This window comes from Lycorma delicatula, chromosome 2 (assembly GCF_047948215.1).
Source record: "Lycorma delicatula isolate Av1 chromosome 2, ASM4794821v1, whole genome shotgun sequence".
NCBI lineage: Eukaryota > Metazoa > Arthropoda > Insecta > Hemiptera > Fulgoridae > Lycorma > Lycorma delicatula.
In genome coordinates, this window is record NC_134456.1 from 141,824,128 (window position 1) to 141,839,503 (window position 15,376).

Here is a 15,376-nt window from a genome sequence, read left to right on the forward strand (position 1 = left end):
AACCCTAGGAAAAATTATTACCGAACTGTATGTACGCGCTGAACAATAGAGGGAGTATGTTTTAAGTGCTTTCTGAGAATTCTATTTGTTATGTCTACGAAATTTAGACAAATGTCTCGTTTAGATAAATAAATAAACGTCTGCATGGTAATTTTAGTGTTCTGCATTAGTTAATGGATTTCAGGAAATTTCGGTATTTAATGTATAGGCAAAATTTTATTGTTAATGGGTTATAAGAGAATCTCGGAAATTTTTGCTTTATCAATTCAATAAAAATAACCTCTCATTCTTGATTGTTGTCAAGAATACTTTGTGTTTATATACAGATACAATTTAGGTACGGAAATCAAAATAATAAACTACCTTAAACTCACAGAGATATCCAAAATACTAAATTTAATCTCATTTTTAAAAAACATTTCGTAAAAATTACTGTATGTTACTATGCTAACTGTATGTGCTAACTGCATTTTAATATGCAGTATGTCACCATTTCGTCATATAAAGGTATAAATTCGTTAAATAGAGGTAAAGTTACACGTAATTTTATTAAAACGACACTACGCAGTAAAACTATTTTTTAAAATTGAGATTTTCGGAACATCGAGGTTCGTTATATTGAGGTTCAACGGAATAGGATTTAAAAAACGTTAATTATTTTTTTCTAGACTTTTCTACACATAACATGACTTATACCAAATTATGTATAGTACTGTTTTGGTTAGTGTAGCACAATCTTTTCTTGGAAATAACAAGTGAACTAAAATGATTATCAAAATATTTATTAGTAAACTGAATATTTATTTCAAGTAATCGCGTCATTGATCTGTCAAAATAGCAATGTGCATTTATGTAATAATGATATATATATATATATATATATATATATATATATATATGTATATATAGTAATAATAATAATTATAAAAGGATACTCAGATATACAAACCAACATTTCTGAATGCGCTTATATGATTGTGTGTAAAATGGGTAGTTGCAATGTGCATTTATATAATAATGATATATATATATATATATAGTAATAATAATAATTATAAAAGAATACTCAGATATACAAACCAACATTTCTGAATGCGCTTATATAATTGTGTGTAAAATGGGTAGTTGCATGTAAAATGCATTTTGCATGTAATATCTAGGTAACTTGTATATTACAGAAATTTTTAAAATATTACGATTACTAGAACATGTTGTTTTGTAACTAAATAAATATTTAATCGTTGAACAGAACACTTTTATTTAGAAACTTCAGCTTCTTCAATTCGGTCACGTAGCAACTAGCTCGACAAACTAAGTTTATTCCACAGCAGCAAAAGACTAGAACTTCTTGACATTACTGCGACAGTTTTTATTTTCATTTCTTATTTTTTTGTTTTTTTTTTTTACCTTTCGGAAACAAATTTACCAAAGTTAAAAGAAATATATTTATAAAATTTTTCGCATTTATTTTATTGTATTTTCTGAAATAAAAATCAACAATTTAAACGAAATATTAGGTCAACAGATTACTCCTGTGATATACCTATTTTATTTTTTTTAACATCGTTTTTCTTTGTATTTCATAAAAACATTGTTGGATCAATTTCCATTAATATTTATTTACCCTCGGGAATCGTATCAGAAAGAATGGAAAAATAGTTTTTCATGGATGAACGGAAATTATTTCATATATAACTGGGGCACACCTTGAAGAAATACCCGAAATATCATGGGAAAATGACCCACATCTTCAATTTTACAAATTTTGTCTACAACATAAGGAAAATAATCGTTTGAAAATGATAATTTTTTAACTTATATTTTCAGAGGTGAAAAAACCCTGCTATAGAAATGGATGTATTATGAAAAGAAACAATACATACGCCTTAAGCCGATTTACAAGATTTTATTAATAAAAGTGATTGAGTAAAATTTAAAACTCTATTAATTTCGACAAAAACAAACTTTTATGTTTCGTCGTTATGAAAAATTAGGTCTTCTTACTTTGAAGAAGTAAAGAAGTTACTATCTCTAGATTTCCCCCTAGAGATTGCTAAAATATATCCAATTGAACATAAAATTATACTCGAACTCAATTAGTGCAGGCAAAGGATCCATAATCGGTAATATTTTTAAATATTGGACAAAGTTACCGTGGTTGGATAGAGACTGAGCAATCGTCACTATTTTAATACGTGATATTATTATATATACTAATTGTCACTTGTTTGTTAAAAAAATACAAAAATCTAATTTACCTTTTCACAGTCGCCAGCAGTTACTTCGCAAACTAATAAAACAGCAGAATTTTGAGTTCGTGGAGTCCATGTTGAAGCTACATGACTGTCATCCACCCATTTGACCATTACTAAAATGTGTTCCCTAAAAAAGTAACATGTTGTATATTTAATAATCATAGTGATTTACTTTGATTTAAAACTACTACCTTTAAAACTACTTACTACCTTTAAAAAGAGATGCTCTTTTTATAATAAGTAGTAATAAAGGCTAAAGAATAAACTTAACTTTTGAAAAAAAGTTATTCCAAAACTTTTCCATAAATTTTTTATTTCACAGTTCAAGAGCAGAAAATTACATTTAGATTCACGGAAAATAAAATATCAAGGTCGCGTTGAATTAAGATTCAAAGTTTTAAATGAGGTTTCTTATTTCTTACTTTTCTCATTCAAATCAAAATTTACATTCTGAAATTACAAAATCCGGGTAAGTAAAAATTCTTGAAAATAGTTGAAGTCATACGTAAATGCTGATTATTTTACAACAATTAAAACTTATTGTTCGAAAGTCTTTGTATAAGAAATAATAATAATAAAAACCAACTGACTGGAGTTGGAATTACATTTTTTAATTACGACTCCAGTTAGTAATTTTATAATTTACTAACATCCAAAAATTTTACACACGTGAAGATGTGTGTAAAAAAAACATCGGGTATCATAACGTTCCTGTTCGAATAACTTTTACATTAATGAAAAAAAATTAAATGCGCGAAACAAAAGGAAAATCTTATCAGGTACAAAATTTTATAAGTTAACGTAATTTTATTCCGTTTTGAAAAATCAAAATATCCCGTAAAAAGATTTTTAGCGTACATGCACTTCTAAGTAATAGTTAAAGATGTTCATTATTTCAATTCTTTTTTCATTTGTTACTATTTTTCATTTGTTTTCAATTGATTATTATTATCATTACTGTATTTTCAATAAAGGACGGTGATTACAATATTCATATTTTATTCACTGTTATGGTAGTTCTTTCTTGATTACTTACTTACTATGAAAGGTCTGTTAACAACAGATGTATGTTAAGTGTCACCTGGCGTTGCAAGGTTCTTTACCTGAGATTTAATTCGTTTCAGAAATTGGAATATCCATTATCAAAAAAAGAAGCATTTAAAACGAGAATTACTAAAAATATTGAGAAATAAAGTGATATATCGTTATATTCTTCATTTAAGATAAAGTACTGTTTGTATTGATATAAACCGCGATATAAATGCAGGCTTAGATGTTCAGTTCTATAAAAAACTATTTCACTTTTTACCAAGAAATTGATAGTGACGCTAACCTTATTGCTCTCAGAAAAGACGACTCTGATTAGTGGCTTTTGTAACCAAGGTACCTTACACATTATTATTATATATATTGTTTATAGCGTTTAGACAATAAAAAGAAATTAAAAAAAGTTCAATAAATACATAAAAACCTTAATTAAAAATTAATCTACTTACTCTGAAACCTCATCCACTGGAGCTTGCAAATTAACAATTTTCAAACGTCGTTTAAGTCGTAAATCAACCACATTTAGTAAAACAGTTGGGTTAGTTGATCCTGCCTAGAACATATGCATCAATGAAAAATAAAATTAATATGCAACATCAATTTATAAAAAAAACTAGCTGTTTTATGTTAAATAATCTAAACGTTTACAATTGTTTATAATTAAATAGTTGATAATAATAATATTAGAAGATCCGGTATTATAATTCTGTATATAAAATAATGATTATTTTACAATTTACTGATAACTTCTTTCCTCGGGCTTTAGAAAATAACAATAGCGATCATGCTGTTATTGTAGCTTTTCTACTGTAACAGAACTCCTAACAAAACCTTTTCAATACCCATTTAACGAATTTTAAAAGCCACATCTCTGGAATTTATAAGGATTAATTATCTTCTTTGAAAATATTATCTAAAAAACGATGTACATAATTATATTATTGAAGATAACTTTTTCAAAATTATTAGTACGTAAATTAACTAAAAAAAAAAAAAAAAAAAATGTTACTAAAGTAAGAACAACATATAGTATTTAGATATTGTTGCGGTTTTTAGTATTATTTCATTAACTTTGTTAGTTTGACTAACACGTAAAGATAATTTTTTTTTAAAGAGAGAGAGAGAGAGAATTTTTAACATAAACAACCCGTTGCATGCTCTGATAAATAATAACAAAGCAGTCACTTTGGCTTTGGGGCTTTGTTAGAATTTACCTTAACGAGAAAGTGGGATTTCACGAAATTCCGCTTCAAAACATCTATTTATATAAAACGTAATGCACATTGGTTCATAATTTACTTACATTCTCGACTTACATATACAAAAAGTAAATTAGTAATGTTAAAAAATTGAATATATTTAGCAGCTAAAAATAAAATAATTATTCTTTGTAATTATAATGATTTTAAAATATTAATTGTATAAATGAAAATTTAAAAATATTGTTGGCGAAAAATTATTATGACTTTCTCAGCTATTAATAAAGAAAAAAAAAAACAATATATTTTTTTGGAAGCGGGAAAAAATGTAAGAAAACGTTTTCTAGAAATATTCATAAATAAGTTAAGCTTAACAAATTTGCTTAAGTAAAGTTTTCTTTAACATAACACGCCCTTCAATAAAGGCTAAAATAGGAAAAATAAAATTTTCAAAGAATTTTTCTGTAGTTTTAAGTACGGGATCTATAATTTTAAAAAAAATTGTAATCACTTCTTGATAGTATAAACGTTCAAAACAATTTAGAAAGATACTTTAACCGAAGGGAAGTATATAAAAAAAAAAACAAAAAAACATATATTTCAATTTTAAGAGGTGGGGGTTAAATTTTTGAAAAACATTTTTTGGATTATTTATAATCCAATGCATTGTACGTAACAAATTCGCTTAATAAATTTTCTTTAAAATGATTCTGAAAAAAATCAAAATTCATTTTTTCGCCATATTCTCCCTTCCTTGACGAATTTTGAAAAAAAATATTATCAATGCCACATGTATAGAAATATTTGATCCAAATTTGAAGAAAATCGGTTGGGTCAGCCCTGAGATATAAGCCCAAAAAGAGTAACACACATACATACGTATACGTACGCACATATATTCACATGTTTTTATTATCCTAGATAACTAGTTGGACCCTAAAATGTAAATATTTACTAAAAACCCGATACTCCACTTTTGACTTCCTTTCTTTTTCATGTTTAGCCTCCAGTAATTTCCTTTCAGATAATACTTCAGAGCATGAATGAGGATGATATGTATGAGTGTAAATGAAGTGTAGTCTTGTAAAGCCTCAGTTCAACTATTCCTGAGATTGTGTGGTTAATTGAAACCCAACCACCAAAGAACACCGGTATCCACGATCTAGTATTCAAATCTGTGTAAAAATAACTGCCTTTACTAGGACTTGAACGCTGGAACTCTCGACTTCCAAATCAGCTGATTTGGGAAGACGTGTTCACCAATAGACCAAGCCGGTGGGTACTTTTGACTTGATAATCATAATTTCACCTTTAGTGTAGTTATTCACCGGGAAATTAAAAAAAGTATTATATGAAAGTAAAATATTAATCTAATGTTCATTATAAATATACAAACCAAAAGGAACGAGATAATACATATTATAAACAGGTTTTAAGAGCTACCTTAGGCAGTGTTGGTACTGTTTGAAATTTTATAATCTTTCATTGAAATTTACTGTAAGTAAATAAAGGAAGTTGTTTAGGTGCCATTACCTTAAAAAGTTACAGACAATATGATATTAGGTACAAGATACTCCCCAAAATAACACAGATATTCTCAAGAATAACAAGCATCCCATACTGAAACTTTCATCAAATAAGAAGAGTTCATCGTTTTATGGTTTCTCATCGCGTTCATCACCGAGCTAAATATGTAGCTGTTCATCATATGCAAAATACATTTGACATTCAGTCCTACAATGATAACTTTAATTCTCTTTACTCAAGGACTGACTGGTTAATGAACAAGAAGAGCCTTCTTTACATATGTTACAGCCAAGATAAAACTGGAACAAACAGTGTAAATAACAAATTAAGGCAGCCTTTCTGTAGGAAATAATGGATTTTAAATTGTATACTGTCTCTTGTAAGCTACTATATACATATTAAGTTAAATTTTTCATTAAAAAGTACATCAACAAAGATGGATCGTAATTATTTTTTATAAGATCAAACTACAAAATATTTTTAAGCTATTCATCAAAAATGTTTGCTAAAATGTTCCCTGATGCGAAAATCATAACAAATAAAATGTTTCGTGAAGAGAGGACGAATCCTGGTAAAAAATTACGCAACAAAAGTATTCCCTGATAATTGATTCCCATTTTATTCATTAGTTGTTGTTTGTGGATTTATTTTTATAAAATGGATCCTCAAACAATAAATTTTTAAAATATATTAATATCTAAGCTTTCGCTGAAAATTTTGTTAATGTAATCTTTTTTTTCCTGTTTAGCCTCCAGGAATCACCGTCAGGTATTACTTCAGAGGATGATACGTATAAGTGTAAGTAAAGTGTAGTCTTATACAGTCTCATGTCGACCATTTCTGAGATGTGTGGTTAATTGAAACCCAACCACCAAAGAACACCGGTATCCTCGATCGAGTATTCAAATATTAATGTAGGTTTATTATTTTTCTACTACGATAGTAGTCGGTATAGTTTAATTATTATTTTACTTATTTACTATTATTAGACTATTCGCAACTGTAAAATTAAAATACAAAAAATAGATCTGAAAATGTACAAATAAAAATAGCTTAAAAAGATTGTGAGAAGGTCAGTGTCCAGGAATAGTTCTCCAACAGGAATTTGAGAAAATAAATTTAAAAACCTACTTATATATATTCAAATTAAACAGGCTATTATTACATATGAATTCAGCATAGTTGAAGAGCTATGCTTCAAGAAGGAAAGTATGGTAATCAGTTAAAAAATGAAGTAGGAGTTTTTTTATGCATTTCTCGAGTTTCATGACCCAGAACCCCAAAAAGAAAAAACAGGTAGGAGTTATTACATAGTATGTACATATACGTTGTCGTGTTGTTTGAAGATTAATAACGTTTGACTAGGTAGACCGATTTTTATGACATTCTGTACAGACTCATGTATATGGTGAAATTTGTTGGTAAAGTTTTTGGGTCAGTAACGCCAGAAAATGGTGGGGAGATTAATTTGTTCTATTCTTTATACACATAACCCCACTTTATACTAAGATTAAGATATGCAAGCATGCTTATCTTAGCATTTTTAAAAATATTTCTCCCAAAATCCCTCATCCCCAAAAATGTATATTTCTATTATCTATTATAACTTTATATCTATCTATTCTTTATATTTATTCCATATTTAATAACCGAATTTTTAATATCTTCCAAGGCGTAGTAATAGTGCAAGCTACCTAAAAAAATACTTAGGAGGCAGTATTGGGGGAGAAGACAATTAAAGTTTAAAAATATCTACCTTTTTTAAATTTTTAAAACTTCTAATATTATTAAAAGTTTAAATAATAAACTTTTAGTAATAATATTCCAATAAAATATTATCATAATTCAACCCCCTTTAAAAAAAAAAAGAAATCATAGGTAACTTTTTATTGGTTGTTCATTTTTTAGTAGAATTTTATTAGTTTCTTCCAATAACATAGACGTAGAAAAATAAAAATTTTCTTGGAAGGTGATTTTGGAGAGCAACAGAAAAAATAAAAAATACCGATTGTTTTGAATTTTTTAATTTTTTTTTATTTTATTTAAACATACTTTATTTAAACATAACTTTCAACAAAACTTCATCACGAATTACCATCCGCCCTTAAAAACAAATCTTAGGTAAATTTTTTCACGTATAATTATTTTTCAACTACATAAGAATGAATAACCAGTACAGATAAGCATTACAACTTTGCTGTCAATTTTTTGTTATGATTTTTTTACGCTCATCTAAATCTATTGTAAGTGATCGCGACGCGACATGAAACTGATAAAACCTGTAAATTAATTATGAATGAAAAAGTAACCGATCATTATGTTAAGTCTCTGTTATTTAGCGCATTAAACTTTTATTTATTGTTTAATTTTCTTTTTAATTTGATTAAATTTTTATTTAAAATATTTACATTAACTGTTAACACATCTGAAAGCATAAAATAATAATCAAGTATTAACTTTACAAAAGGTATGTGATTTATTTTTCAGTAGATTACCAACACATTAGGAATAATTAAAACTAGTATGTACAAGACAGTGGTTGCTAATACCGTCAGAGTGAATGATTTTATCTGTTCGAATAAACAAAACTTTTCCATCAACTAGGAAAAATCGTAAGTTTCATGACCGAAATTTTTTGAATTCCCCATTCAATCAGAAAATTACCCTTGATCATGACAGCAGGTTTACTAATTTTAAATGTTTTTAAAAATAATAAATCTACCCTTTTCAGCTTCAAGAACTTTTAGAATATGATTGTGATCTCCAGTTGAATATTGGAATATTACAATATTATCTAAGTGACCTCGTTAATAAATATTAAAATTTCTACTTACTTAAATGTCAAAACTGGAGCGATAATTATCCCAAAGTTTGCTATTCAGCATCCTCAAAAACTGAATATTTTGAGAGGAATCGTACATCATAGATCCTGTATAATATTGCAGGGCATTTATTTTAGATATACCCATAAAAGAAGTTGAACCAGTAATTGTTATTTTTGTAACATTATTTTTAGAGGAAAAATGTGAAAGAAAAGAAAGACTAGATTATTTATTTTAGTAGAAAATTTAGTAGACATTGTCTTGTAATATGTTAATGAACAGGATTCTACAGGCCACCTAGAAAAGTATTGCACAGATTAACTCCACCAAGTTTGAGCGTCACCTGGCAGTGCATTATAAGTACAACCAAGATTAAAATTATATACTTTCAGATCATTAATAGGTCATAGAGGAAAGTTAGAGAGTTGTTTACCGAGTCCTCCGCTCTATCAACGCTTGATTATTTCTTTTGGCCAGATATGCCCAAAAGTTTTGTAAATGTTATGCTTCGTATCTGAAACATCACATTTACAAAACCAAACCGAGACTTGATAAGAAATATAATTGATGATGTTATGCAAATAACATCCGATATGAAATAACTTATTGTTATATAGGAAATAGTTGATTTAAGTAATAACTAACTAAAATACTGCTTGAGATCAGTACTCTGATAAATTGCAAAAAAAGAAACATTTAAAATATTTATTATAAAAAGGTTAGCTCGCCAAAATGTTTTATACACTTTAAAGATGAAAACTTATAGATAAATCTTTTAAATTCCCAAATTAATTATTTTTTGTACTGTTTCAAATTATGCAATTTACACCGTAAAATTATATACACCGTTACTAAGTTACTGAGTAAAATGTGGAACGGTTTTAATAATGTTTGATATTTCACAACAATGATTGTTATAAGTAGGTTATTTAATTCGATCTGAAGGTGGAAAGTAAAAAAAAATTTACCGTACGTTATTCTTTGTTCCATTTCTTGCATGATTTTGGTACTTTCTCAATTTCGGTAACCGATGTATAAAAACAGAAGTTATCAAAAAGGGGGTTTAACAATCGTTTTCTAGTCAAACTTCATATCAAAAAATTATAAATATTATTACTACCACGTTATTTAAAATATTCAAAGAAGCGGAGAGACATTTTTTTGTGAAAGCATATATTGTAGTATATGTGTTTAGCTAGAGCTAAAGCACTGCTATTACAATACATTGAGCGCTTTTACTTTGATATCAGATTCTGTTATATAAAACACATTCAGTCAGCTTTTAACGTGTTAAAAGACTTACATAAGAATAAGTATTTTAACACAGGCATGCAATAAATATATCGTAATGATTTGTGTACATGGATAAAATATAGTAATAAATTTTACCTTGACATAATAAGCTACCGTATATACGTATGTTCAAGGCTGTCAACGATTTCGCATGTTTTGATTTTCCCAACAAGTATAAATAATTTTTTTTAAATATCCTAATGCATTTTATGGTATAAATTTCAGGTATATATTTTTTTATACATTATATACATATATATTATATTAATACATTAACATATATATATATATATATATATATATATATATATATATATATATATTACATATATTTATATTATACATTATATTATTTTATACATTTTTTGCATATTTTTTATTGGCATACTTTTCCGAATTAAAACGAAAAAAAAATTCTAAAATTATATATATATATCTTTTACTTACCAATATTTTCTTATTTGAATTCAAGATCGTTAAAGGTTATTTATTAATAATATATTTACATGGCTGGATTTCTTCAATGCTATTTGGTTGTAAAGCTTAGTAATCAATTTTTTTTTTACAGAAGACTATCAACAAAAAAAATTCACTAATTGTTTAAACTTTTATTTTTTTTAAATTTTACTTGAAATATTTTGATTCATAAATTACTGAATACAAAAGAAAAACACCCGTCTCATGGGCATTGGGCGAGCCCGAGATACTTTGCCCACTTTATTTATTTCGTTTTTTCTTCTTTTGTTGACGATCTTAGGATGGGTTTGATCTCCAGTCTTCCTGATTTCCAACAAATCTTTTTAATACCGTATAGGTACCATTTTCCACGTCTTTTATAATCTGGTTGATATACTTTATCCGAGGATAAAGTATAGTCTTCTCTATAAATAGAAGTTTAGTCTATAAAGAGGTCTTCTCTAGCATTTTTCCTCCCAAAATATCTTCTAATACCATATAATATCACATAATATTATTGTAGGGATTTAGTCAACTCGTAACGTCTTAAAAAATGGTCAACTCAGTTGGCCCTTCTTTGTTTTACCTTGATCAAGAGGTAAGGTTTATCAGTTCCAACCATCCTTACTTGTCACTCTTCATTAGTCACTTTGTCTATCCAACGGATTTCTTCATTCTGCGGTAGCACCGCATCTCAAAAGCTTTATTTCTCCTTTCCTCCTCCAATACCAGTGTTCATGTTTCGCTTCCGTACAAAAACATACCCAAACAGGAATTTTTTACAGCCTCTCTTTGAGATCATCAGTTTGTTTTAAATTAATAGATTGTGCTATTTAATATACCCAATGCAATCGATGATATGTAAATGGCCACTTAAACCAGTTAATCAATTTTAGTCATTTATTTTATAAATAAAAATCGAGTTAAAAAGTTTTTTTATGGAAATTTATAATTTTCTGGAATGAAAATATTAAAAATAATAATGGCTTTTTATGACTATCCACATTTTCCGTAAGATGTTTGATAATAACGAGAAAAAGATATTTAAAATGCAAAACCTTAATCGCATGCTAAAATAATTAAAACATGTTCTTTATTGTCGTTCAAAGCGATTGATTTTAAATAATATTTCAATACGTTTGAATTAATTAACCTCCAGTTATTAGATTATTAAATCTAATTGCTTTTTCTCTTGTATTAATTAATCTGTTTCTTAAGTTTTATAAATGGATAAAATTTAAAAGATCGTAAATTCTTTCTTGACGTTTTATCAATTCTTTTTAACAATTTAATTTCTGACTCTTCAGAAAAGAGATATTTTTACAGCACTAATTGCCATACATACACTTACATAATTAGATGAATTATTATAAAAAAAACCTAAAATGTACAAAATGAAATAATATTTTTCTTGTAAAATCGATAAGAGATAAAATAAAAAGTATCACTACTTCTACTGTATCGGATGTTTATATTCTACATATTTTCACAGGAATGTATATTTGCTATTAAAAATAATGAACGTTACTTCAATCCAGTATTGAACTTTGAGAATAATTTTAGAAAAATGACTGACTACTTTAGAAAAAATATATTTCTGTTAATTTACTTTGAAGTTACAAAAAGAAAAGGGATATTTCATCAGTAAATAAATATACACATTTTTTTACAATATACATTTTATAGATACTCATATCTATAAAAAAATTATATAAATAGGCTATCTTTCAAATACTAATTTTGTATAAGTATGTATTCGTGCGCATTACAGTACAGTTTTTTGGTTATGAATTATGTATGATGTGAAACTTTGCCAAAATCAAAACATTACATACTATCTCTACATCACTTCATCTCGTATAGTTCTATGATTTACAATCTGCATAGAAGAGTGATCTATTTGTATTTATGTGCGAGTATGTTTTTTTCGTACTACGGGAATAGATGTGTGTATATTTATTTTTATCATAATCCTTTTCTCTTTTATTCAAGTTATTATATTCGATATATTTTTTCCATTAAGTAAAAATTTCAATAGGTTCCTTTTAAGAGTTTTGGTTTGTTAAATTTTTTTGTTCGAAGTAACCTAGATTTAAAAAATATTACCCTTATTTATTTTGTATTTTAGCAATTTTTTTTTTTGAGAGGTTTATGTAGGCATCGATTTGTAAGGTCATTAGATTTCTAAGGACAAGGTAAGATTCAATCCCTTACATTAAAATAAAACACAAAATGGGGTCGCAAACAATAAATATTAATTAAAATACAATATATCACATACAGAGTGTAAAGGAGCTTCAATTGAACCAATGTTTTATGTAAACGCAGTAACGTCTCCATTTCTGCTCCCGAGTCTATGTTTGATAAACATTTAATAGAGCTTTCTTGCATCTAACACTAAAATCGTGTGTACGTTCTTCTCAAGTAAGAGATTTTTCTAATAACAGACCTATAAAACAAATTTTTATACTGAGTCGGATGGTCAACGATTGTCAAAGCAGGACTACGATGAGGAATTCTCTTCCTACAGAATTGTATTCAGCACGTTTTCTCTGATAAAAATTTTAATCCGTTATTACAACTTCATTGAGGGCGTTTATAGCTTGTCCCAATAAATATTTCACCATAATTGTGTTATTACTTTCATATACGATTGTCAGATCGTCGGCATAAATGCTTTTGTTGATTTCCCCTGGAATGTCTTATATAAATTTAATAATGGTTATCGTGAACATGGACTGCTCAAGGGCGAGTCTAATTCAACTCTTCTTACGTTTCTCTTCCGGCGAAATGGCTGGTTCTAAACGAGGGTATTTACGTCAACTCTGCCGCGATATTTTGTTCAACTTGTATAATGAGTTCCTTCTGTAGCATGACTAGCCGCCGGGAGCTCAAATATGAGTTCCTTGCAGCTTTTGCCTGGATTGTAGACAGTGCCTCATGTTATGTGTTATTCTTTAGATTTCGGGTATATAACATTATTCTCAATAAATATCTCAAATAACCGAATTTTTTCTCTTGGAGATACGCTTCCGTTCCAAGGAACGAAGGGTATAATTTTCATAATTGCCTTACCATTTCTTACCTAATTCCTTATTCCTCACATTAGTACATCCGTACTCTATTCTCGTTCTCCCACTCGAGAGCTACCAACCCTGGAAGTCGAGTCTGGTACTCTGGTAGAGAGTACCATAATAACAGCTGCTGCCGCCCTGGAAGTGGAACGTATGTGGTATGTTCAGAACGTGGAGATTATCTATCTCAGGGCATTATTATTTTTGCGGTTTTTTCATTTCAGTTAATGCCGTTTACTGCTTCCTAAGTCTCTATTTATCTCTATGAAGAATATCTTTATTAAAAAAGACCATTCTTCACCATAATCAATATTTCACCATTTATTTTTAAGCTTTTTCTACTTTCTACATCAACCTGGAATCCATATACAAAACCATAGAAGAATTCCTTCTTCAGCTATTTTACGTTGGTAATCATACCACGATAAATTTTGCCCTTTAATTAGTTCCATAATGTTCTTGTCATACCGATCTATTTGTGAATAATCTTATTCAATTGCGATCCATAATCGCCAACAGACAGGCTCTTTTCCAAAATCTTATCTCCATTGTCTGGATTATAGACATTGCCTCATAATAAGTTATTCTCCAGATTTTGGATATGTAGCACTACTATCAATAAATATCTCAAATAATCGAATTTTTTCTCCTGGATATACGCTTCCACTCCAAGGAACGAACAGTATAATTCTATTAATTGCCTTACCATTTTTTATCCAATTTCTTATTTTCTATTCTCGTTCCCTACCCTATCACCACTCTATTCTATTTTCGTTCGTCCAAATCATCAGCAGTCTAAGTCTATCCAAGATACTTGAATTTAACTATCATCTTAACTACCCTTCTACAAGCCTAAGTGTCATGTCCAACACCACCAATCATCATATATTTCGTTTAATTGATGTTGATATTTATAACCCATTTAAAAAAAGTGTTCTATCAAATTTCAAATCATATACTCGGCATCATCTGCATCTTCTAGGCAAACCAAAAACTTCAAACTTGGTGACTAGAAACTTCATACCTATCTTAGAAAACTCGAAAATTCTCAAAAGCCTCCAAAGAGATTGAACGGGGGTTTGACAAAGGACACAGAAGTAAATACAAAGAATTGACGATGAATAGTTTCAGTCCACAATATTCTCTGATCGAATAGTCCGATTCTAGTAAAACAAGAATAAAAAACATATGGTCTTTTTTCTAAATGCTGTTTGTCTATACTATTTACTTATCTATACCGGAACGCGATTTGGCTCGATGGCGAAAATTTTACGTTTAGAATTAATGTAAATAAAAGAAACGATTAAATTTCAAATTAACTAACGTTGAGCGCAAGAAATGTAGTTTTAAAGAAATCAAGATTAATTTAATTTCAATTATGTGTAGCTGATATAGTTGGATATTAGTTTTAATATGAATTTGCAATGAATGTGTTCAATATTTAGCAGTTGTGAGTAGGTAAACGAATGTATAGCAAAAGCTCATCCTTTTCCTTGAGTACTCGGCTTCATTTATTTTGATAAAAAGAAAATTCTAATTGTTATTTCTCTGGACTACTTGTCATCGTAACTAGGAATCAGCCGTAAAATTTCTCGACAGTTAGTAAATTACATCTTTACGCAAAGTGTACAGAAATAATTTTGTCACCATTATTATTAGTGTGTTTATAAAGACCGGCGTGTTGCTTGACTGCAGCTAATTTT

General features: G+C 28.2%; 1 protein-coding gene and 1 long non-coding RNA gene across 2 annotated transcripts in view; one reads left to right on the forward strand and one right to left on the reverse strand.

Annotated features, from left to right (window-relative positions):
• The window catches only part of LOC142319276 (uncharacterized), a 228,890-nt gene that overhangs the window by 158,242 nt on the left and 55,272 nt on the right, over window positions 1-15,376 (forward strand). The window contains exon 2 of the long non-coding RNA XR_012755161.1: window positions 6,777-6,942. This is a non-coding gene — a long non-coding RNA (uncharacterized LOC142319276). The remainder of the gene's footprint in view (window positions 1-6,776; window positions 6,943-15,376) is intronic.
• LOC142319275 (venom dipeptidyl peptidase 4-like) overlaps window positions 1-15,376 on the reverse strand; it is a 159,226-nt gene that overhangs the window by 40,490 nt on the left and 103,360 nt on the right. The window contains exons 7-8 of the mRNA XM_075356375.1: window positions 3,752-3,855; window positions 2,259-2,382 (exon numbers count right to left, since the gene is read on the reverse strand). Coding sequence (XP_075212490.1) covers window positions 2,259-2,382; window positions 3,752-3,855 — 228 coding nt within the window. The remainder of the gene's footprint in view (window positions 1-2,258; window positions 2,383-3,751; window positions 3,856-15,376) is intronic.